Below are 26959 nucleotides of genomic sequence, written 5' to 3' on the forward strand. Positions count from 1 at the left end.
GGGAAGTCACTCTTTTTAGCACCAAAATTTCAGTAAAGATGTGCAGTCCCTACACCCCGGGCTACAATGCAGAGGAGACAGATTAGTGCAGCACGCTAGCCTAGCCTGGCAACAGTGCAGCGACAACAGTGCAGCTGCAGCAGCTGGGGACCTTCCTCCCTGAGCCCCAGAGCAGAACTGCGGCTATGCGGACAAGGAATCAGACAGGAACAGAACGCAGAACGCAGCGCTGTGGAAGGGCACTATCTCTCGGTCGGTCCTTGTCTCAAATATTGAACATTCCCTAGACCAGGAAGACTTCCTAAGGAAAAGACAGCTTTAGAAACATGGTATCAGGACCTTCCTCCTTCTGCCTGTGCCAGCCTGTGGAGAACTTTCTCCTCGGAGGCTGCCTTTCCCTTTGTATTTAAGGAAACAGAGAGGAAGGTGCAAACACACACACAGTAGGCTTGCAGGCATCCCCACACATTTACTGTCTACACATCCAGGAGGAGGAGAGGGAGAAAGGGTGAAAACTGCCTTGCTTTGTTTGAGACACATAAACAGTACTCCAAATATCTCAAATTACTTTCAAAGAGCTGGGAAGCTATAACCCAGTAGGCATGGCCTTTGAATATTAGCTCTTGAGCCTCTCTCAGTTTCTGTATATGTCAGCTTCTCTATCAGTAATGCAGTCTGGCAGTAGCCATGAGATGCTCACAGATATTTAAAACTTGAGAGCTAACATTATGTGTTTTTCATTTACTATCGTACGGGTGAACGTGAAACATGAGCAAACACCTTGCTGATAGTACATAACCACGGTCATTGCTCAAAGAGAAAGACCCAAAAGGAGTAAGTATTTCACTTTTACTAAGTTCCCTCTGTATTTAATTTTCATATTTCCTCATTTTTGGGTGACTGCTACGTAGGGGATGACAACAAAGATGTGGCCGACCTCAAAACCGGAGAGAACGAAATGGCCCTACATCTCATTCAGCTCCGCCGCTGACGCGGTACGTTTACAATCGCTTACTTTCCTTTGGACATCTTCCCCCACTCTATCGCTGTCAACTTAAGGCAAACAGAATTTTAAAAAATACACATGAACTTTTTTTTTCTGAGAACATTTTTCTGAGAACATTTATTTCACTAGCACCTGAAAACAATACAATTCAGAAATGCGTTAGTTTGCATTGTTGATTATAATTAATTATACCCCCATTTGCCTTTTTCCAATAATGTATGTGGAAAGTCAAGGTGATTCCAATTTCTAGCCAATGTTGCGGAGGAGAGGGAGTCACCACAGAGAACCTGATGGTCCAGACTTTCTCAGCACGCTAGTGAGGCTGCACACGGAGCCATTTGGAAAACCAAAGGGGTAGGACTCAGAACGTTTTGCAAGGGACCCATTTCCAGGGATCAAAATGAGAATGCTGGGTTTGGATGTGGGAAGGGCCCAGGAGAACTCGGCCCCCTCTCTTCAGATTTGCTCAGTTCCCTGTCGGTCAAGGTGATCCTTACATGACCACTGTGTTTAAGCCCCACCTACCCTTCACAGACAGCAACACACAGATCAATAGGAGCCTTGAACAATCAACCTAGGCAAGTAATGTCTTACACAGCTCTAAGCCCTCTTTCCAACCCCCACCCCCGCCTGAGCCTCACAGACCTGAAAGCTTGCGCTAAGAGACGGACATTCAGACATGAATTAGAAGGACATTAGGATACCATCTACCGACCTTTCCGGAAACTAAAGCACCGTTTGATTCTTCTGTATGTAGTTTTGGGGATGAAAGGAGTTGATGCACCTGAGGGGCGTCCCCCCGAATTTCGGTCTTCAGGCATCATACAGGCCCCAAGTTGGGAGATCAGCTCAGGCTTCCTTCAAACCTGCCTCTGTGCGGAAGCCCACGGGCACTCCTCTCATGCTTGCTTAGGTGTCAAGTCTGAAGTGCTGGTCCCTAGCACTCCCGGGTGGGTTTTGATCGTCCAAGTCCTGAGTTAAGGTAATCTCTCATTTACTCCTTTTTGGTAAGAAATAAAACAAAATACACCACTTCTTTTTCTTTTGCCCAATTTGGGGGGTTTTTGAGGATCTTTTTTGCTCTTGATGCTGTTTGTTTTTGTTTTTTTTAAGTTTCTGCAGACATTCCAAAATGTCACAGAAAAAGAATTGCAACAAGCAAGCTGCGACTACCGTCACACGACAGGCAGGAATTGTTTCGTTTTGTTTATTAAGAACTGTCTTCTCAGCTGGACAGAAAGTCCTCTGGAAAGGTCAGCCCTGTGCATAGAGGAATAGGAACAATGACAAAAGGCCCCTCGGGAGTACTTCAGGACAGTCCCGGCTGGCTCCTTTCATCTGAGGGAAAAGGGAAGAAATCTTGGCACCTTCTCCAGAACGCATTCCAGTGCACGACAATTCCTCGCAGAGGACTCCCCAGTTCCTTTTATGGTACCCCTCAGCCTTTGATGCTCTCTGCAGGCGTCTCCCTTTCCCCTTCTGTCTTCCAGCTCCCCATGGAGTCGCCACGTCAGAAGAGTCCGGTGCCCATTCTGGGAGTCTCCTTGGCTGTTCCGAGGCGGCTTTGCAGAGAGCTCTCCTCCCCCCTCCCGCTCCGCTTCCCTTTTCTCAATGAGAGCTGGGCGGGAGCTGGCAGGGCTGCTGCTGCCGAGCCACAGCTGTGGCCGCTGCCGCCTCCAGTGCCCGCTGGTCAAACGAAGCAGGTGCAGTCGCATCATGAGGGGAGGGAGGAAGAGAGGATGCCTTGCGCCCCGTGAAACCCTTTTAATTTTTTTTTTTTTTGATTCTGCAGTGACCTCACAACTCTTGCCTGACTCAGCACCTTCTCTGCTGCCTGGCTCAACCCCTACACAAAACAGTAGTGTGTGTGTTTGGGGGCGGGGGGGGGAATTTCTGCATGCTCACTCACACTTATTTACACGTTTCCACAGCCAGACCCTGTGTAGTTCAATCTATTTGCGGATGCAAAAGCAAAACGCATATCCTTAAGTCACATTACATATTGATATATTTTTATGTGTTTATAAAAGTTAGTTTTGGTGGCCATGAGCCTGCAGGTACAACAGCAAAAAACAAACCAACTCATGAAAGATGTAAATGCATCCACTTCCAGGGTTTGGTCTGAGCATCAACTCCTGCAAGCTGTTGCCCCTCACCCATGTCCTCCACTGCTTTCAGTCCTGGTCACTGAATGATTTACTCACTGGGTTAATCATTCATCCACCTGGCTGCTCCCTAAGCAGATCTGGAATGCTGGGGCTTTAACCCTAGCTGACCCCATGGCCTCTCTCTCATTCCTCCTCAGTCCCTCAGCAGAGCTTCCCCTAACTCTGAGTTGTATGAGAAAGGTAGCCTCCAGAGCATCATCACTGCCCTAGTGTGGCTTTGCCAGTCTGTGACACAGCCAGGGAGGTGAAGTGTGTGTGTGTGTGTGTGTGTGTGTGTGTGTGTGTGTGTGTGTGTGTTCACTCTAGGTGACTGGAAGCCACCAAGCAGCATAGGCACTCCCTTGAAAATTTTATTGGTCCCCTGTATGAACACTGACTCAAAATCAACTGGAACAAAATTCAGTTTAGGAACAAGCAAGGGGCTGAAGAGATGGCTCTGTGGTTAAGAGTGCACGCTGCTCCAGCAGAGGGAAGTTTGGTCCTCAGCGCCCATGCTGGACAGTTTGCAAGAACTGTAGACTCAGCTTGAGAGTCACCTGGTGCCTCCGATCTCTGGAAACCTGTCCTCAATATACATGTATGTCTGAATGCTGCATGTATTATGTATATGTGTGTATGAGACACCCTAAATATACACATTAAAAATAAAATTAAAAACAAATAAAAATAACTAAAACTAAACATTTCCACAGTCGAGCGCTTTAAGAACCCAGTTTTGTGGTTTACTTGTTTCTATAAATTTTTTTGAGAATCTCATGCATGAGTACTCTTTTTATATCATTTTTACCTCTCCCCATTCTAGTTTCTGTGTTCAACTCCTACTCCCCTCCAAATTATCTATGCTTCTTTTTAATTATTACTGATATACATTCAGACACACACACACTCATACACACCACATACACAGCCCCTCCCCAACACACACACACACACACACACACACACACATCCTCCACATAGTCACAAATATACCACACCTCCCACAGACTCACAACTCACAGAAACACAGACTTCCCCCGCACACACACGCACACTCACACCATACACATACAGGCCTACACACTCCTACTCAGCTCACACACACAGAGGCCCACACACTCACACACACACACACACACACTCACTTGCCATACAGACATAGACAGGCCTGAACACTCACCTTACGCAAAGCCCCCTCCTCATACCTTCTACAGGCTGCCACACCCACACACACTCACACCCACACACACTCACACACACAGCCCCCCCCCCCGATTAACTTATTAACTTTAAAGCCCACACTGTTTCTTCCCCACGTTGTTAACGGGAGGAACTGGTCCTGGAACTTTAAGTGCATCGCCCAGCTTGGGAGATCTAGAATCAGTGCTGAAGTTTACTTTCCCGGCTGAGCGGTTAGTCTGTTCTGTGTTCCAGGTGGTTTGCTTTACCTAGCTGGATAGGTGTAAAATGATTGGCTTCCTTTGACAAGGAGCCCTACACTTTCTCTCTCCTCAGTTTTTAGTTGCTAGGAGAGTGAGGCACCAGAAAAGCTCCTCAGGGATCTTCAGGCCACTGTGTAAAGTGGTCCTTCAGTTTGGTACTGAAGTATCTTGGTACAGGTGCATGGCCACTCACAAACTTGTGTATTCATGCAAAGAGAGGTGCTTCTTCACACACACACACACACACACACACACATTTAATTTCTTGGTGTCAATTCAGATATTTTTAAATGTCTAAAAAACTATTTTAACTAAAATGATCTTATGTTAAAATTTTTGTTTGATGTATTTTCAATATCTATTATAAATAAGGCATGAACTTGTGTTTACCACAGTAGAAGGACCAGATAATATTATTATCCTATCAATCAGATGAAGAAATGAATTTTCCTGGTGCTTTGGAACTTGTCAGTCACCCAGCTACTCTGGGCCTCAGTGACCTAATCCACAGAACGCTAAACAGAACTAAACAATGGCTTTAAAATAACCTAAATAATGGAAAACTTACTTTTAATGCAAGGTTAACTGGAATTTCAAAACAAACATGAAATACATAACATTTTTAGTCATATATGTGTATTGTTTACACCTAAAATTTAGGACTTTCTTCAAATTTCAGCCCACGTTCATGGAATTAGTGCGAGCATTTGCAGTGCAGGGTCCAGGGTGAGAATAGTAACAACCGTGATCTATCAAAGACTTCAGTCTGCTCGGTTTTCTGCACTGCATTTACTTTATGCATTGGTTTTTAACACTGAGAGGAATCACTGAACAGTTTGTGAAAGTTAAGTTAGTGTTTTTTAAGCTTATCCTATAATTTCGTAAGACTTAAAAGTGAGAACCTGAGAAATTCATTCTTTGAGGGATTGTTGTTTATTGTGAATGACTTATTCAAGAATATATAGATGAATATGTATATGAATATATATATATATATATATATATATATATATATATATATATGAGTTATCACCAGCGAAAACATACAGCCTACAGAGTGGCAGAATATCTGAGAGGTGAGAGGTGAGTTGTACACAAGGGATCAATATCTAGAATACATAAGGAACTTTAAATCCTCAACACTACTAGGTGCCAACCACTAATTTTTCTATGTGTATATTACATGGAGTAGTGAGGGTAGAGGCCAGAGAACTAAAGAGGAGCCCATAGAATGGCACTAAAGAGGCTTTAAGTTCATGTGTTGGGAGTGTCAGAGAGCACAGATGGCAGAAGAGTAGCCGAAGTGGGCAATGGTGAGACAACCAGAACTGAATGGTCCAAAAAGGTCATAAGGAAATAAGTTCTTTGTATGCTAATCAAAAAACAAAATAAAAATAAAACATGGAAACATATTTATTCATTCATTCAAAATAAACTTGAACCATGTATTTGTAAAAGTCATTGACGTGGTGGGGGTTGAGATGTGGATACAGTGCTTGCTGCACAAGCCTGAGGACCTGAGTTCAGATGCCCAGAGCCCTTGTCAGGGCATGTGTGGCACTAGGCAGCCATAACATCATTGCTGGGGGCAGTCAGGCAGGTCACAAGGCTCATGGCCCAGCCAGTTTAGCTGAAGTGTAAGCTCCAGGTGCAGAGACCCCTGCCTCAAGGACTGACACTGGGTGTGAGAAATGAAGATACCCTAAGGTCCATCTCCGACCTCCATGTTTGCATGTTTGTTATGTACCAGCTCACGCATGCATATACATGTACAAGCCTAACGTGTATAAATTACATAGGATCGTGAAGAGCTGGAGTATCCCTTTCAGGCTCATAGACTTGGAGATGATGGACAGCTGGTGTTTCTATTGGAATCATTTCTGACAATTCTAGACTGACAGCAGTGTCTGTGGTCACCAACTTTATCCATCTTTCTCGAGAAGACAGACAGAAGAAGGAAAGAGAAGGAACATGGACACATTTGATGTAGATGTAGTCACTCTAAAACATGCCCCCTAAGCTGCTATTAAGGCTCCCCCTGGACTCGGGGGCCTCACCAATCTGATTAGAGAGAAGAGGAAGCAATATGAACTCTAAGAAGTCACATTTCCAGGGTGCCCACAAGTCTCCAAACTGGAACCAGTTGTGCGTTTATTTCTCATGTATGCCATGGGGAATTCTGGATGAGGGCAGAGTCTCCATCTGTGGATCTACAAATACTTTAGACTGTCCCACTAGCTTATGAACAGGGTGAGTGCAGGAACTCTTGTACAAGGAAGACACACAGCGGAAGTGGAAGCTAGTGCTATGACTCCATCAGCACCCTGGGCTATCAGCTGTAAGTCAGGATGCTACTGGGCAGGCTGGGACGGATGGCCGCCACACACCTGATAGAAACCCTGCTGCAGACCAGACACCTTAGAGGCAGATATGAGTAACCTGTGTGGTGTCTTAAAAAATCTTTACTAGGTAGTCTTACCTCCTCCCTTTCTTTGTTTAAGTTCTAGAGCTCTAACCCAGGCCCTCAAGCATGTTAAACACACAGAATCTACTACTGAGATATCCTCAAGGCTCAGCATTTATCAAAATCTAAACAACTTCACATTATAAACTGCTTTGGAAATAATTCTAATATACAAAGAGGTAAGTCAACCTAAGAAACACCTGACATGTTCATAGAAAAGAATGTTTTTGAGAATTCAATGTGCTGACAATCCATAAAATGAATGCAAAACATGGAAATTATATTTGGCTGACTAAATGTGAATTTGAGTTAATAAAACTGATTTTTGACTACATTAATATTCACATAATTCATTTTTAATTAACATTATCATACCTCATTGAAAATACACTTGGTGGTATACAAATACTTTTATTATTAATTTAAATAACATTTCTGTTTATATTATTCCAGCTCCTGTTTCTTGAAAGATAAAATTAATTTCTTCCTCTTTTCATCCTATCTTACTTAGTTTGTTTCCTTTTAGCATATGTTTTGTGTTCTGCATTTTCAACATTGTTTTGCTTGGATTGCTTTGGATTTCTCAAAATTGAGAAAAATAAAAAATAAAAACGTATTCTGTTTTAGAATTCAACATATTCACAGAAGTTTGGTTTCTAGACAGGTGATCTGATTTAAGCCTCCAGGAGTTATTTAGATATGCATCACCAATGGTGCTGAGCTTACCTCCTCCGAAGGGTCCCCATATGACTCGGCGGATGGACTTCACCCAGTCTTCCATATCATTCTGGGTGCTCGCCATGAGGAGGTAGCTCTCATGATTCGCTGTCATCCGATCTCGGTCACCTCCTGCAGAAACATAAGCACATTCGGTGGACAGTTCAGCCAGGGGGAGCAGATTCCTCCTCATCAGCCTCAAGGGCTTCCCAAAGGGCTGGGCCTCCTGCAGGCAGGCCCTGCAGCCTAGTGAATGAATGGGAAATATTTACCTTAGCTGCTGGACGGCCTGCGACGGGATTGCTGCTTTAAAAGGAAAAGCTCTTATGTTTCCAGGAGAAAGCTAGAGAACAAATGCCATTCCCCAAACAATGCTGGGGTTTTCTGTCCTAGCAACAACCCACGGGCCTGCAGTAACTCATAATCCAGTCCATTCACAGACAGAGCTGCTGAACAGGGAGAAACGGCAGAGACAAAAGGAACGGAGGAGATGATGGGGTAGTGGGCCACAGAGTGCCCGGAACTTCATCAGAAGCACCAAGTCCTTCTGGCAGCAGGTCCCTGGGTCAGGGTGGGACCTTAGGAATGGAGCAATCAGTTAACACACAGGCCCCAGAGTTCCTCTGCTCAGCCTTTCTTGGTCAGGGGGAACTCAGTCCTCAAGGTCACGATTTAAGGAGTGGGGGAGGGGACTGCTTGCAGGCCTGGTCTGCTACAAAAGCCAAAACATATCTAATGACCCTGACACCTGAGTAGGAAATTTCAAAAGCCCTCAGGGCAGAAGGGGGTGGCCCCCTCTTTTATTTCCCCCACCTAACGCTCTCTAATGACAGATTTGAAGAACTAAATTCTAAAGCACACAAGTTAATCCCTGAGAAACACTATCATGTACTTCATTTTCCCTGGAATGCAATTTTCAGGTGTGTAGAGAAAGAGCGACCGCACCCGACCCTGAAGCCCAAGGATCTGTTAGATGTAAAGATGGGGCTCTGTGCATCCTTAGCTATATTAGCTAGGGTCGCAGCTGTGGGGCTTCAGTTCTGGATGATAATTCCTAAGGCTCACAAGTGAATAACTTAAAAAGCGGTTAGTATTTCACCGAATCCTAGTAAGTTATACTTACTGTTCAGGTGCTCTGTAGCTATCAGTACTTAATTTTCACTGGAAGTTCTAAGCTTGTAGCCCCCGGATCAATAATCCACCCTCAAGCGTTCTATTTGGTTAGTTCATTCTAAGTAGACTGGAACACCTCTCAGAAGGGCTTGTAAGTTTCAGTTACAAACAACACTTCGGCCTCTCCCCTCTCACACCCAAACTAATTCACGCCTAGCTGTGAAAGGTGAAGGCGTCTGAGTCCCGGATTCCACAGGACCTCCCTGGCTTGCGCCCTGGCTGAGAAGACCTGTGTGGCGAGCAGAAGTTATGTCAGCCAGCCGAGTAACTCATCTTTTCCGTCTCATACAACAGGATCAACATGTGCTCGATGGATGTCCAGTAGCTTTCCCTACACGACCGTGCTTCTTAAATAAACAAGGAGTCGATGTTTGTGAGGACAAACGGAAAAGTAGATAAAAACACTGGACTACAGAAATAGAGACCCTTGAGTAGTGACTGCGTTTCTTTGACTGCCTTTTATCAGGGAGACAACAGAGCTAATACATGCTTGAGCAATTATTCAACAGTAACAAGGATTATTCTTTTAAACATTATTTTCCATCCATTCCACTATACATAGGAGGCACATGTAAACCTTATGATGTACATGCCTGCAAATATAGCACATGTCAGCATGCACATAGACGTGCATGCTCATATCACATACGGATGCCAGAAATAACTAAATGGAGAAATAAAATAATGCTCCAACAGCCCTGCACAGTGCTAAGAATCTGTTTTGCATTCTGATCTGTTTATACCACTGTCTGGAGCCAAAAAATTAGCATTTTGAAATCAGAATATTTTAATTATTGCCTTTGCCTAAAGGATGCTTGGTAAAATCAGATAGCAATTTCCTGCTGTGTCACTCTCAGCCCAGGATGAGAAAGAGCAGGGACTGACAGCCACTGCTGAGCCCAGAAGCAGAGAGACAGGCGCCTGATAAACACAACTGGCCAGTATTCCTAGCTTTTCATCCATTCTTTATCTCTGCTAAGGGTGCTGTGTGCCTGACCTTGTCTGAATCTCATTGAGACTGCCACTCACAGTTGTGAAATCTCACACCAGAGTTCTACCCATTGATATAGATCTTGATTCCTCAGTGTATTAGCAAAGAAAAACAATGTTTTAGAACAGCCTTTGCCACAAGTCTTGGTGGAAACAACACACACTTCCTTACTAAAAATATGATTAAGTCATTACATAGATTAAGAATGTACTATCCAGTGTTCATCTTTTCTGAGGTTCATACAGTTATTTGCTGAGGCCTCAAAATATTACATGAAAATCCCAGAAATTAACAAATCTTGAAATGCAAAGAATTTATTACAGTATATCACTACCAAACTTCTCCTTGTTGCTGATCATTTCTTACTGTACTAAATTTGTGGAACCTTAATTAGTGTAGGTGTGTGTGCTTAGGAAACATATGCATGGGGTTCCAGGCAGCCACTATGGGTCTGGGTCACCCACTGGGTGGGGATAAAGTAGGACCGGTTATCGAAAGCTAACGAACAGATCCCCTTCTAAGACTACAGGTGTCTTCAGCGTTAGTATATATGACCTTTCAGCTACAAGTCACCTGTGGGACAGTGCAATTAAAAGTCTCCAAACACAACTTAGCAATATTTTATTCCATAAATGACAAAGTCCATAATTTAGACTGCAAACCACATAGGTGAAGTTCAGCTTCGGTTGTCATCTCTTTAATAGTACCTAATGCTTAATGTAATCAATTTAGAAACAAAAATTATCTCAAGAGGTGAAATTTGAAAACAACATTGCATTTAAATTGTCACGAGTTTGATAACTACCTTAAGTCCAGTCATAATTTATGGATACATATTTCTGTGCCCCTTACACCGTTCTGCACAGCCCTTTGGACGCTACACATTCTCCATTCTTCCTCTTTGCCTGGATCCATGCCGAGTTCAATTTTTAAAGCCTACTCTAACATACGCCAGTGGATCTGCACACGTATTAGGGGCATGACTTCTGTTGGCAGTCACGCTTACAAGTGCTCCATTGCAAGGCTTGGTGATTCAACAGGAGCTAAGTAGGTCACGTCATTCCCTTGTGTTTGCTCATAGGTAACACCAAGTGTTTGCACATTTCACGGAGCTCTGTAAATCACACCTGCTCGCTTCACTCTTCTCAAAGTGAAACAGATTCCCCCAAATAAATTACATACTGGATCTGATTACCGTTTGTATAGTTCCAAGGCAGGGTCACAGCAGCCTGTGTATATGCTTGCAATCAAGGACCTGCACTTGGGCCTTCTTGATGACAAAAGGAACTGCTGCCCCTTACAGCCCTTCTAAAAATGCAAACCTAGGACATGTTTGATTGGCTCATTGAGTGGAAGGTTTCAAAACCAGTCATGGATTGTTTCTATTTTAAATGTAACCCAAAAGGCTGAAGGCATGGTGCTAGCCTGTAGGAGGAGATAGAATCATTATGAGGAGGAACCTAGCAGGAGGAAGTTCAGCCATTGGACAGATGCCTGTGAGGGACATGTTGTTGAGCCTGTCTCTTTTTTTGTTTCTCACTGAGCATGTGCAATGTGTGCCCCACCATGACACAGAGCTTTACTATAGGCCCAATGGGTTGGGGCAATGTGAGCATGGCCTGGATCCTTTGAAACCACGAGAAAAAAAACCCAGCAACTTCCCTTCGAATAAATAGCTTATTTCAGGTATTTCACTAAAGTCACAGAAAGCTAGCTAACCCACACACAAAGATTTTTTTTTTTCATTTTCCCTTAAAGGAAAATAATTTTAAGTTGCTAGTACAATTGTGAACTAAGATGTAAGATATATTTATACATGTGTTCTCTCTAGTAAACACAGAAAGATTTGTAGCAGACTTTATTTTGGGCCACCAAGAAGCTCCCAAATCATGACATGGAGACTTATTATTAGTTACGAATGCTCAACCTTATCTTATGCTTGTCCTACCAGCTCTTGGACTTAACCTGTTTCTCTTCATCTGTGTTTTGCATCAGGCCTTTTTACCTTTCTTTCATTGTACATCCTGTTTCATGCCTGTCTGTCTGGCAGCGGCTGCCTGTCTGGCCCCTGCATCTTCTCTTTCTCCCTTGTTCTCATCTCTCCCTCTCGTTCTCTCTAGAGCCTAGATTCCTCCTCCCACCCATTCTCTCTGCTTGCCAGCCCCACCTTTCCGTCTACTGCCTAGCTGTTGACCATTCTGCTTTTTATCAGACCAATTAGGTCTAATATTCCACAACATAAATATATGTAACACATCTTTCCATAGTTAAAGTAGTTTTCCACAACAAAGATTGGCGGTGAATTGATTGTTTCCATTTTTTAAATGATTTACTCAAAGTGAACTGTAGCCAACAAAGTCACAGTACAGACCAGAGGACATTTCAGCGAACACTGTCAATGTTGTTCATATCTTCAAGAGTGAAATGTTTCCTCATTCCTAAGTACCAACAGGACCAAAGCCAGATTATTAAACTCTTTATTTTATTAGTACTTGCAGAGAGGATATGTCAATGCCCTAAGACTTAGTTTCACTCCTCAAGTGGAAAAATCTTCAAACAAACAAACAAACGAACCTATCCATTTCTATAAGCTCAAGTTTTTAGGTCTTTCCTAACAATGGACTGTGAAGGTAAAAGCTCTGCTCAAGTAAAACAGTGAAAAGTCACAGAGATAGAAACACGTGACTCTCCTTTTATGGAGACTGATGCTCGGGAAAGAACCAGAATTACGCGACATGCAATCAGGAAACCCAGGGCCCCTGTGGGTGCTTAAACCTTTTAACATATAATGACAGGATATGATGAGACAGCACACTTCAGGGAAGAAGGCCGAGGGAGGGACATTGGGCCCCCTTATACCAACATGTGAAATACATTATTATCTAAAACAGCAAGACTTTTTGTCATGTCTTGTTAATCATTTCCAAGTATTTATTTCACAAATATTAATTTAAAAGATACAAGGTCAGAATTTCCATGAATTTTCTCAACAGCAACATTTCTCAATGCTGTACTAAGATTTTTGAATATTTAAAAACATCCCTTAAGTCAGAAGATGAGAATGTATTCAAGGTTTTATAAAAAAAAAAAGCTGCACAGCTCTACAGTAATATTTCAAACCTCTAAACCAAAATGAGATCAATTGGAGGCCTAGTAACGGTAAACACATTGCTTTTATAATTAATATATACAACAAGCATGCTGCTAAAATGTTATTTTGTATTTTAGTTCAATTAATCTTAGGCTTCTGTTTCCTGAGGTTTTTATTATATTTATGTCTTACATATTTTATGCCCTCAAGAAGGCTCTAATATATTTGTGAAAAGAGACCACTCTATAATGTATCACAAGCTTGGGTTTAAGCTATGGATAATTATAATAAATATGTTAGTTTACTGCTTATTGGTTGGTATGTACTAATTATAGTAAGTTTTCAAGGATTATATTTCAAAATGATTTGAGGGAAGTCTCCCTGCTTGAGTATATACTCAATTTAATATATTAAATATATAAAAATTATGTATATGTACTATATACATACACAACACACATATACATATATGGTGAGCTGAAAAGTCTGTATTATAATTCCTCAAAAATGACTGTAGAGAGTGAACAGTGAAACATTGGACAAGGCTGGACGAGGCTGGAGAGACGCTCAGCATTTAAGAGCAGTGGGCTCCATTCCCAGGACTCATACAGCGACTCATGACCATGTGAGACTCCAGAGCAATGGATCTCATGCCCTTAGCTGGCACTAGGCAAGCACACGGTGCACACTACACATGCAGACAGACACTCATACACCATAATAATAAAAAGAATAATAAATAAATGTACCGCCTCTATTGATCTGAAAATGCAATCGTGGCTTAAACGGAGGTAGCAAAAGAGGAGTAAGAATTGCAGCAGGTAGCCCAGATCCTGGCTTCAGGTGCTCATTTCCTAGCTCTGAAATCTATTATCTTCAGTTGCGGTAACGGGACTTCCTCACAGGGTCACTGTGCATGAATTGAAGAAATATTGTTGGGCAATAGGTCATCTTGTTGTTTTATTATGGGTTTGTAGGATAGTTTTTCATCTAAACTTTTTTCAAGTTTAATAGTTTTTAATTGAATCATTTCAAATGCAAGAAAATAGTTTTTAGAAAATATTCTGAATATGATTATAAAGTAAATTTATTTAATAAGAGCAAATAATGTTTTATCTTTCAAGCTAATATTTATTTCCATTTTCATTTTTTTAAAAATAATGATGTATTTATTCTATTAGTTTTGATGCCTTTAATTATATTGTTCTGAGATTGTTTTTCTGTGTATTTATGCAGTACAGGTTGGTCTTGAATGTATGATCCTCCTGCCTCAGCTCTCTGAATGCCGTGATTATAGGCATGCACCACCATAAGCAGCAAAAATACATTTACTTTAAAATGATTAGTTTTAAAACTTTAAAATTTCAAATACGCTCAGTTTGGATTTCCACTAATTTCCAGATTTCTCAGACTCATTCTTCTGAAAATGTGATGAGCATATTAATGACAACGATGATATAGTTAATTGTATTTCAGTTACCTGCTACCCAGACTGCACTGGGGAGTCAGTAAGATCCCAATTTCAGCTTAACTGGGTATTTGGCTTCTCATTTTCTCAGAGGTTACGCACCTAGTCATCTACGCCAGAAGTGTATTAAATTCTTCTGGCTGAAAGAGCTGAGAAGTAAAGGTACTGCATGCTTTAACATCCTTCTGGGTGGTTCTGAGGCATCAAGAAGTCAGAGCATGCCCGCTGTAGGAGTCTCTACTATAACTCGTCAAGATTTACAATTTAAGATTCAAGTCTTTCAACGACAGGCCTTTCATTTGCTTGTATCTATGTCAGTCTCTCCGTGACAGTTCTTTAATCAGAAAAGCCCTGAGCTCTAAAGCTATAGATCATATAACGTGTCTAATTGCTGATTTGCATTGTAAATGATCAACACTACAACCAGTTTTGTAAGAACAAGTCATTTAAGTTAATATTAGCGAGTCTGGCAATTTTGTAAGTCTCATGCATTAAAGACAGTTTATTTTATCAAAGTGAACATTAAGACACTTCTTTTTTTTGCATTTGAATACAGATTCGCTGTTTCACTCACTATCCCTCATGCCGAGTTTGATAAGTTGAATTATATATTGAATTTGGAGAGACTGTGTCTGAAGATCTAGATGAAAATGCTCCGACACATTGAGAAACCTTACATACTGTTTCCCTCTTATTGTTTTGGAATATTACAGATTTGCAAGGCTAATAATAAAGTCAGTTGGTAACTTATTTACAGTTTGTAAATTATCTTCATATCTTTTGATCTGGATTTGAAAATAATCCCAGGAGGTGAAGCAGAACATCGCCCATCTATCAAGCACATTGATGAAAGACCTGTTGCTGTTCCCAACAGCGTCCCAGGTCCTGTGGATACAGTGGTTAGCACAGCAGGCGTGAGAGCTCGTGGCCAGCATTGGGCTGCATGTCCTGCTGTGGAAGTCACCAATATAATGCTGTTTAAATCACAGGTTGTATGAAATCATTAGGGGAAACCAACACCACAACAGAGAAAATTTAGATTCGACAAATAGAGATCATTGGAGACTTTAAAGTATAGATCACCAGGATAGGCAATGTGGAGATCGTTGACAACCTTGTAAGAGCTATTTCAGTGAATGAGATCAGTCTGAACTAACAAAATGCCTCTAAAGGAATGTGTTTGTCAACTGGTGGAGGAGGAAAAGAGAAACACCCGGTATAGGCAAACCTCTGAGAATTTCCTTGTAGAACAGAACAGAAATGAGGTGTGTGTGTATGTGTGTGTGTGTGTGTGGTGTGTTGGGGGGGACACAAGGCCTGTAAAATGGGAAATATTACAGAAAGCTTATATGCTTACGAGAATTATCCACAAGACTAAAGAGATGGCTCAGCAGTTAAGAGCACACAGTGTCCTTCCAGAAGACCTGATGACCACATCAAAACCACCTACAGCTCCAGCTCCCACCATCTGATGCCCTCTTCAGGCCTCCACAAGCATCTACACACAGAGAGAAACATACACACACACACGTGCATAGGCACACATTACACATACATGTGAATATGCACACATTATACATACATACACAAACACATACACATGCACACACATACTTAAAATAAATATAAAAAGTCCACTGGAAAAGTTGTTAACGGGGAGAAAGGAAGCTTTAAGACATCCGTAGTTCTTTAAAGCTATGCTAAATTTTTCTCATTTTCTTCAGAATCCCAAAAGGGACTCAGAGTTCTGATTTTAAATTATATAATATTTATAGAAAATATCAATGAAAGAAAGGAGTTTAAACTCATAAATCATGTACAAGGACAAATTTTTAATTTTTTTACTAAAACACAATTTTTAGTATTACCCATTAAGACATTTTCACCAATTTAATTTAATTGGAACAGTTTTCTTCATCTCTTAATTTGACTTGCCTAGATACTAATTATCCACTTGTGCACAGCAGCACCTTCACAGAGTGTGTTTGGGTATACATGAAGCAAGTGATGCTATAAAACCAAATGTTATCGCCGATTCTCACAACCTGATTGCTCTATCCCACAGAGGACAGCTAGTGATTACCATGGTATGCAATTAAAGGCGAGTTAAACCTCAGTTTTAACTTCATTTTGCCGTGCAGTGTGAGCACGAGTGTGAGAGGAGTTGACGTAAGAACCTCAGTGGAGTGATGGTTTGTTCGTTATGTAACAGATAAAGCTTGCCTGAGGATCAGAGTACGGAGTGAGCCACCAGTTAACCAGAGGCCAGGCAGTGCGGTGTGCACCTTTAATCCCAGCGCTCGGGAGGCAGAGAGATCTCTGTGAGCTCAAAGCCAACCTGGGGCTACACTAGATTGATCCAGTCTAAAAGAGAACCAGAGCCAGGTGGTGGTGGCTCACACCGTTAATCCCCGTACTTGGGACTCAGAGTCTTTAATCCCAGCACTAAGAAGGTGGAGACAGGAAGGGATATGGCTGGACACGTGGGAGAGAGCAATATAAAGTGGGAGGAGACAGGAGCTCAAGGCCTTCTGTCTGAGGATTCCTGGAGACATGATCTCGCCCTCTTCGGTCTGAGGATTCAGTAGAGGTGAAAAGGATTCTAGTGGCTGGCTGCTCCTTGACTTCTCTGGTCTTTCAGCATTTACCCAGATAACTCACTCCGAGGTTTTATTATTAAGACCAATTAGAATTTGCACTACACCTCAAGGTTCTGGAATTTCCATAAAGGCCCAGAGCACACAACCTTTGCCGAGCACTTCTGGTTCTCCAGTGGACAAGGATATTGGTGATTCAGGACTGCCACTCCCACTATTAAGAACACATGAATGGCCGGGCGGTGGTGGCGCATGCCTTTAATCCCAGCACTCGGGAGGCAGAGGCAGGCGGATCTCTGTGAGTTCGAGGCCAGCCTGGTCCACAAGAACTAGCTCCAGGACAGGCTCTAGAAACTACAGGGAAACCCTGTCTCAAAAAAAAAAAAAAAAAAAAAAAAAAAAAAAAAAAAAAAAAAAAAAAAAAAAAGAACACATGAATGTGTTTTTCTAATGTACTTCATATGAACAGAGTACAATACGCGATTTCATGAAAGTAAACTGTTTTCCCAGTAGAAATGGTGAGAAGAACCCATGTTCACTGTGTTCACTGATGACTTTCATCTTATGCCTTAGTTGGTCATTCCATTCTAATACAAAAGAGATCAACACATGGAAGGTCTGGAAAGTCACTTCTTGAAATGAATTGGCTATATCTGTCCTCATAAGTGTGGAGCGTGTGCCTGATCCGTAGTACCAGGTCTCAGTTTCTGTTCTTTATTAAGTATGCACATGGCTACAGATCTGAAATTCTGTAGAAATTATGCATCAGTGAGCTTTTGATGCAGCCTGGACTGTACCAATAGAATTTTATATTTAAAATATTATAACTAACGTTGAACATTTGAAGAGAACCATCACAAGGCTCAGAAAATTTTAGATTATTTCATGATTCCCTTTCCATCTCATGAAATAATGTCATTAATCATCAAGACTTTAAACCACAGTCACTGGGGCGAGGGAGACGGCTCAGTAGGAAAAATGCTTGCAATACAAGCATGAAGCCCTGAATCCAGATCCTCAGAAACTTCATTGAAAAAATAATAGCAATTTACCTGGCGTGGCAGTGCATGCCTTTCCCAGCACTGGGGAGGCACAGGTAGGAGAATCTTTGTGAGGTGCAGACCAGTCTGCTCTATAGAATGAGATCCAGGACAGCCAGGGCTAAACAGAAAAACCCTGTCTCAAAATAAAAATAAATAAATAATAATAATAAATCTTGGTTACCCAAGCCTTTGTAACCCCAATATTGTATGGGACAGACACAGGAACATTACTGGGCCTTGCTGACCACAACTGCAGCTCCAGGTTCAGTTAAAGACCCCATCAAAGGGGAGGGAATAAGGAAGAGTCACAGAGCAGGACATGCTACGCTCTTCTCTAGCCTGTGTACTGGCTAGACATGTGTACTGGTGCATGCAACAAGTGTGCGCTTAGCTAGGACACCCTATTCACACACATACACACAAACACACACACAGAGAGAGAGAGAGAGAGAGAGAGAGAGACAGAGACAGAGACAGAGAGAGAGACAGAGAGACAGAGACAGAGAGAGAGTCAAAAATAAATAGTAGCTCTTCAGCAAAGTTAAATGTAGCATTTACTAACAAGAGCATCTTTTGATTTCTCAGAAGTTTCCCTTTATTCACTTAGAACCTAAATTTGAAAAAAAGTCTAGCTTTTATATAAACTTTGGTAACCGAGTCCAATAAGAGATTCTTGAAACCCAAGCAAGACCAAGGCAGGGAGAGAATCCAGAGCATGCTCCATGCTTCCAGGCATTTACACTGCATTCATTACTGTCATGGATTATGTTTCATATCTTGTGCAAATAAATACTTCTTTGAATTCCTAAAGCTCTTCAATTTTCCCCACACCTGCCATAAATTAAGTTTTGATCCTTCCTGCTGATAGATTGGTGCCATATACCTCATAATTTTAAACTGAAGGCTAATTGCCCAAATCTACTACAACCCCGCCCAGCCCAGAAACATTTAATGAACACCCCCATCTGCATACAGTAGTATCGGAATTGAGAAAAGGCTATTGTTTGGAATATTTCATCGGCATGTATATGTAACAATCAAACTACAGATGCAGAAACTTGGAAGAGAGATTGGCTGATAGACAGGCACATTGTTAAGGTAGAGCCAAAGTTGCTTAAAAGTACACAACGAGAAGGACACGAGGATATTCCCAGAGGCCCAGGACACCGGCTTGCAGACAGAGTCTTGGGACCTGCCAGGTAAAATGCACCCACGAGATACTAGCAGGAGGATTGCCTGGAGAAGAACAGAATAATGACAATGTTGACAGGCCTAGGAGGACCACGGGAATCCCACATGGTCCCACCTATAGCACAGAGTTACAGCTCGTCAGTGGCTTCTGAAAGAGAAAGAATCAGTGACCTTGGGGACAAGTTCCAGCATAAGTCATCAAATCCCAAGTGCTTAGCCTTGGACACAGGCACACACAAAGAACACTAAATTCACTCAGTAAGCTCTATAGACATGTATATGTACATACCCATATATACATGTATGTATATATGCAAATACATGCATATACATATAATAATTACAAATGAAAAGAGATTATTGAATGGAGCAGAGAAGAAATTGAAGGGAAGGAGGGGCAAGATTAAAGTAGACTCAATGTTTATGTATGAAGTTCTTAAAACTTATATATCAAAAAGAGATCTATCTCCTAATATAACTAAGGTCCGGAAGAGGTAATAGGCACATGTCTCCTGATCCTGCATGGCGTTCACATGCCCCAAGTAGAGAAAGAGAGGCACATGGAGCTGTGCACTTACTAGAGAGGAGTTTGTAGCTGACAGCAGGAAGGACTCAAGTTCACTGGGGATTCCATTACCACCTCAGAGTTGGAGAACTCGGTGGATCTCACACAGCAGACAGCGTGCGTGCAAGGAGCGGCAGCACAGCAACTTAACGCCTAACCTCAAAGCCAGTAGCACACTGCGTCACATCAGTCCTGGTGTTAAGACATTACTTGATAGATGACTGGAGAAGTGGAGAATTAGATGACTCCATTAATTCAACTTATTATTGTTCTTTAATATGCCTGCAAGCTAGACCTAAAATATATTAAAACTCATTAGACCTCACAGAGGCTTACAAAACACTGAATGCTAAAGCTAATTTGAGTTCATTAAGGCTTTTTGGTTTGTTTGTTTTTAATTAACTGAAGGCAATTTTCTCCTGGCCACCTTTATTAATGCCACCTGTGCTTAGGTCCAGGTTCTTTAAGTGTATAGTTTGTGGTTGCCTCTGTATCGAGATAAAAACCCGCTAGTCATTTCAGGAGATTCTTGTACTTGGGTTTTTATCTGGAATTTAACAAGGAACTCCTTGCTGCTGTGTCTTAGACGAGAAGTGCTTTCACTGCCATTTAGAGCCAGTATTATGTCACGGTTGTTTGTGATTCCCTCCCATGCCACTTCCAGGTCTACAGGAGACTCCTAGGTGCAGAAACCTCCTAGATTAGCCCTGGGGTCTGCCATCTTCCTCAGTAAGGACTCATTCGTACAGTCAAGTTCAGGCAACTGATACATTTTCATCCTTTAAGTCACAACATTCCTCATCCACAGAAGCAAAAATAATCTAGCAACTGAACTGTAAATGAAGATGGCAATAAGCATCTAATTAGTAAACATAAAACTTTATATATAATTATTTATATATGTATGAAACAAAACACCTCATATATGATTATATCTATTTTTAAGATATAACAATTTATATATGATGGGTATATATACACATATGTATATAATGTTATAGGATTAGGACTGAAGTGCCCTTTGTGGGCACAGATAGAAGTTTTGATGCTGTCTATACTATAGATTCTACAGGAATCAAATGATAAAGCATGAACTGATCAGCCAAGTCCAGTCTTTTTGCTAAAGATTAATAGGCACAACTTGTGAGGTACGGTTCCTTGCGCAGCACACTGGAAATGCGTCCAATTGTTTACGCATACGCTAAAAAAATAAATCTTAACTTTAAAAAAGAGATTCCAACCTGTGTTATGAGAGGGTATTTTGGAAGAAAGAGATCTCAAGAAATGCTCTTGTTAGAAAACAGTTCCTAAGTCACATTCATGGTATAGATGGGGAGAGGATATAAGCACGCATGGACTCTGCGCACATTGTAGCAGCCTTGGGTTGGCGTGCTGGCTGCCACATCCTCTGGACCTTCTCCTCCACTTTCTCTTTATGCTCAAAGCTTCCCCAGCTTCTCTGTTCCCTCTCGCTTTTGTTCCCTGACTTTTCCTCTGTGCTGGTGCAGCCTGTGCGTTTCTGCCTGACCTCAGGCTCATGTTCACCAGCAACTACTCCGCTGTGAGAGGTCCCTGAGGTGAAGGAGCTGCAGGCATCGCTTTAGAGACTTCATTTTGAGCTGCTTTCCACAGTGCCTTTACCCCACGGGGGACACATTCCAAGCTCCCAGGAGACATATAAAACCAAAGATAGCATTGATTTCTACACACATTCAAATATATACTTTCTTTTTGCCTTCCCCACATATATTTAAAAGTTTACACCTTTTCATTAAAAGAAATACTTTGAGGTTTCCCTTTGTTACAATATCACGACTTGTACCTCAGAGCCTTACTAAGTACAGCAAGAACTTAATCATTCACGCCGTGTTAAGTGTGATATGGGGACGCCTGTCTGATAAAGAGACCTTTAAAATATGACTCATGGACAGGCGCTTGCATGTTTCCTGGGCAGTATGAGGTAAGACTGTATGGGATTTCATCGGATTAACCCAGGGTGGTATGCAATTTGAAACTTACGAATTATTTCTGGAATCTTCCATTTAGCATTTTTGGATGGAGGCTTGCCACAGGTAACTGAAACCACGGAGTGAAACTACTGATAAGAGGAACCTGGGCACATGACAAACGCTAAGCCAAGAATCCAGGAAACAAAGATGCGTAAGATACAACTGCTGTGGACACGTAGTACAATGTCAACTAGGGGAAACAGTGCATGCATGCGCGCACACACATACCCAAGTTTATTAAGTACAATTTCCAATACATGTAAGAACAAAGGCACACGGGCAATGATTATTCATGTAAGCACTCTCATATGCATATGAGCATTCACGTACCGCTGGGTGAAGAATTGGTTTGCAGACACTAATTGAAAGCAGAAAGTTTATAATGTTGAGATCGACTTTAGGGCTAGGGAGATAGATCAATAGGAAAAGTATTTGTTGTGCCAGTGTGAAGACCAGAGTCCAGCACTCCATAAATGCCGGTAGGGCATGCTGGCCCACTGTAATCCAAGGTCTCCAGCACCCATATAAATGCCAGTAGGGCATGCTGGCCCACTGTAATCCTAGATCTCCAGTTTATAACATGCCAGTAGTTGTCCTGGTGTGGGACAATTCTGTATTCTGTCAATTATGCTTTAAATAAATGCTGGTTGGCCAGTAGCCAGGCAGGAAGTATAGGCGGGACAACCAGATAGGAAGTAGAGACAGGGTGATGAGAACAGGAGTATTCTGGGAAGAAGGAAGCTCTTTCTGCAGTCCTGTCCAAGAAGCAGGATATGACTTGCCCCGCTGAAAAAGGTACTGAGCCATGTGGATAATATAAATAAGAATAACGGGTTAATATAAGTTATAAGTGTAAATAAAAAGCCTGAGGTAATGGACCAATCAGTTTATAACTTATGGAGACCTCTGTGTGATTTTCTTTGGGCCAAACAGCTGTGGGACCAGGTGGCAGGACAGAAACCCTCTCATGTTACAGTCTAACACAACCCCAGTGAGTAAGAAACTGAAACAGGTCCCCCCTGGTTAAGATGGCTTGCTAGACTAGGTGTATCAGTGAGATCTGGGTTCAAGTGAGAGACCCCACCTCTCACTTTAGACACAGGTGGAGAGTGATCTAGGAGGACATGAATGTCAACCTCTGGCCTGCACACATGTGTACACACATGTAAATCTGCAGGCACAGATGCAGGCAGAATACGAACAGGCACACATGCACATACACACATGTACACATGCATGCACATGACTTTTATTAACAAGATAAAATAGTTCATCTTTGAAGAATATCAAGCCAAACCTTTTTCTGTATATATCTACTGAGGTTTCATACAGTGGTCTAGCTGAAAAAGTCATGTTGAAAATTTAAATAAACATAAAACTTTTAACAAAATGAGCTAGATTTTTTGAGGATCCAGGTTTATTTGGCAGTTACAGGAATAGCAAATGATAAATTGGCCCCAGGAGGGCTGTCCTTTTCCTTGGAACCTAGGGACATATTACCAACTACAAAGGAGAAAGGCAGAGATTTGAAAAGCCAGTGTAGTTGCCAGAGCTCAGAAATGGCTGAGTCCTAATTTTGCAGCAAGATGTCTTAGCAAGCAAGATTTCATGCAAATCAGGTTAATTTTCTCTTCACTTTGCTTCTAATGAAAATGAAAAGAATCCGTTCCCCACATAGCCAGTCCACATTTTTGTTCATGTGTACCTTTCTACCAGAACTTTTAAATAAATTTCATCTCTTTAAAATAAGCACTCTAGGCCATTGAGATGACTCAGTGGTTAAAGGCACTGGCCTTGAGGCTGACCACCTGAGTTCTATCCCTGCAATGTGGTTGAAGGAGAGAACTTCTTTTCAAAGGTGACTTCTAATCGACGGCAGGTGTCCACGGCACACATGTGATTGTATGTGTACATGCAAATAAACACATACAATGAAACAGAAATAAGGAAATACACTACTGACTCATATAGAACAGGATGAGCTAATGGGTAAGGGAAGCTGACTTGATATTTCTGTGCAAACACAGATAACAAATGTTTTGTTCTTGCACCCCTTTTATAAAGTGATGGATCAATATATAACTCATCTCTGTTAATGCTAACAACTGTAATGCCCAACAAGACCCAGTTCAAAAACTCTTGAAAGCTGTTAATGATGAAACTTGAAGATCAATTACTTATGTGCGTGGCATAAGACATATGGGGTCAGTATGATGTTTTTACATATTATTTATTCATTTTACCAATTACTTATTGTGATAGAATACCCCGGCTAGTTTCAAATCCTCCACCTGTCATGGCCTTCAGAGATAACTTTAGGCTCACCCACCTCTACGCCTGGCTAGGATGACAATTTTGGGTGTACTGAGATTTCCTACTGGATTTTGGTATATGACAATTTGTCAAGTTAAGAGTAAGGTGGCACAAAATTTTAGGAGCACTGAAATATTCAGCAAGTGAGATAAATTATATTTTAATAATATTTTTGAAGTTAATAAAATGTGTAATAAAGAAAATATTAAAATGATAGTAGAATCATAATTACTGGTTTCTCTTCTTGCTTTATATCAGTGCCAGTATTAAGAACCTCTCTTGTCCCCATTTATTGGAATATTATGAAGCCCTAATACCTTCTTTCTAAACCCCATTTCTGCCAGATGAGGACAGAATTTGCCGTGAGATGTCACCATTTGCCCAGCTGTAAGAAATAGCAGAGTCTTGTAGGCAACTTCCTGAGTAACGGATTTTATTGTGCCGTAAAAATCTATAATGTGCACTCTATACAATAATGGTGTCAGAATTCTGAAATATTGACAACTTTCATTATCTATTTTTTTAGGTGAGAAAAAAATCACAACAACACAAGGTTGTCACATAACACAAATTCTCAGCTACGCAAAGACCTTTAGCTTCCAGCACCAGGTGAATGGCAACTCAGCTAAGTCTCTGGTGCCAAGGCAAAATGAGCGGGCGAACTCATTCCAGGTCCTTCTTGGCAGACATCCAGGGAACTAACTAGCATCCAGGTGACAGTCCCATGAAATCACACAAGGTGAGCCCAAGGTGGAAAGGAATCGGGGCAGATGCATAAATCCATGTTATCTCCATCTTGAAGCGGTGCCCAGCAAGGCCTTCTGCTTTCCCGATATCGGGTCGCTGGGCTGATTCTGACTGGCTCACAGTTTCTGTTGTGAGACAGAATGCTCTTCAGATGGATTTCAAGGACAGACAACAGGAGTGTATAGAGGATAACACTGAGTCCAAAGGAAGCTGGATGCGGAGCAGGCAGAGCGCTCACACACTCAGGTGTGTTTCTTCTACACTTTCAGCTGTATTGGGAGTGGATTATAAGGTGGTATTTCTTAAGGGATGGCAGAAACAAGAGAGGTGGGGGCAGACCAAGGATGGCCAGTGAGGAAAAGGAGGGTACGGATGTTAACACAACATCTTCGCAAACCCCAATTATGCAATTTTAGTCATTGCCACACTGATAGCATTTGGGGTCGGTACAGGAAGACTTGAAGAAAATTGCTTCTATTGGAATGAAATAGTTTGCATCAGGTTCTTAGCTACTTGATAGGCCGGCATAACCTGAAAACATCCAAATTTTTGGCCCCCAAACTCCCTTTTTCTAGTTTTAGTGAAATACTAGATCCTTTGCCCTCTTCCGTGTGTGTGTGTGTGTGTGTGTGTGTGTGTGTGTGTCTGTACACCGTGGTGCACTTTTAGAGGACAGGGACAAGGACAGGGAAAACTTGTGGAGAATCAGTTCACTCCTTCCATTGTGTGGGTCCAGAGGATTCACCTCAGGTCTTCCGGCTGGAGGCTCCCAGCATGCCATCTTACCAGCCCCGCCTTCCTTTCTTATTAATATTTTCCAGTATTATAAAAATGCTTAGGGTCAGGGCCCTGTCTACCTCCTTCAGGATTCTCCATTTCCCTCGTGGGAATAACAAGCAAATCGACTACAACCCACACTATTTTGAGCTTATTACATTCAACAACAACAATGAAAATCAAGTAACTAATTTTTGGAAAAATCTTCATTCCCCTGAGGGTAATTTTCAATCTGGTTCTATAATTAAAAGCGACAATTAATTATTTGTAATTCCTTTTCTTTCCCCACTAGCCTGCTTCTGAGTCATGTGAGGAGAAAGATCGCTCACCAACAAAAGGCAGTCACTCGAGAACTTTAACTCAGCACACACTCAAGGGTATTATCAAATAGTTAACAGCTCAGCTTCATGGGCCTCTCTTCTTTTCCGGGGATTGTCAACCAAATCACTGAAATCCATTCATTATCGCTGAATTGTTTTCTTCCTGATTACGCCATGTAATGATGCACTAGACTGTTTAAAACAGCATGACCCCTTAGGACTTTAGTTTTATATGCCACGATAAGTAATTGGAATATTTCATTCCTGGTCTAGAAGGAAAACACTTCTCAGGCCTGAAGTTGTGTGGTTAGAACATTATTTTGCATTTAAAACTAGCAGTGAGGTGACAAGTTCAATCTTGTCACACTTCATTCAGTAGTATCTCTTGGGGGGTGTACATCATGGTCTTAGTGATGTCAGATGACAAAACTTCCCCAGCATCAACTCACTAAAGCAAGCTACGGCATCAGTGAGCAAGCCTTGCCACCTGCGGAAAGCCTCCCCCACTGATGACAAGCCTTCCCAGCTGTGACAAGCCTCCCCACCTGCGTAGACGTTCTGACTCTGCATTTAGTGTTGCAGAATTCCAAGCAAGGGTGACACAACAGGATCCCTTATGTATGCTGTGAAGGAAATCTTTGCAAATCATCTAGAGAGAATTGTTTTATGAATCGTATATGGAAATCATTAATTTAATGTTGGTCACTAGTGAACAGAAAGTCATGGGAAGGGGCCTTGGTTCTTCACTTGCTTTCTAGTTAACTGGGATTTGCTTGTTCTTTTATAAGCAGACTGCCTCTATGTCACCCAAGCTGACCTGAAACTCAAGCTGCTCCATCCCACCCTCTCAATGCTGGGACGGCAGATGCACACCACACAGTCAGCCGGGGAAGGGTAT

The 26959-nt window shown here is 41.8% G+C and overlaps 1 protein-coding gene across 4 annotated transcripts in view; it reads right to left on the reverse strand.

Moving 5' to 3' along the window:
* The window catches only part of Arhgap24 (Rho GTPase activating protein 24), a 217841-nt gene that overhangs the window by 43591 nt on the left and 147291 nt on the right, over positions 1–26959 (reverse strand). For 3 of the 4 annotated variants that reach the window (XM_038343977.1, XM_038343968.1, XM_038343960.1), the window contains exon 2: positions 7786–7908. In XM_038343977.1, the coding sequence (XP_038199905.1) occupies positions 7786–7891 (106 nt within the window). In that variant the 5' untranslated portion in view covers positions 7892–7908. Of the gene's footprint in view, positions 1–1721; positions 2716–7785; positions 7909–26959 lie in introns of those variants that run through there. The other variant, XM_038343953.2, reaches the window with a different exon arrangement.

This window comes from Arvicola amphibius, chromosome 1, assembly GCF_903992535.2.
Source record: "Arvicola amphibius chromosome 1, mArvAmp1.2, whole genome shotgun sequence".
Classification (NCBI taxonomy): domain Eukaryota; kingdom Metazoa; phylum Chordata; class Mammalia; order Rodentia; family Cricetidae; genus Arvicola; species Arvicola amphibius.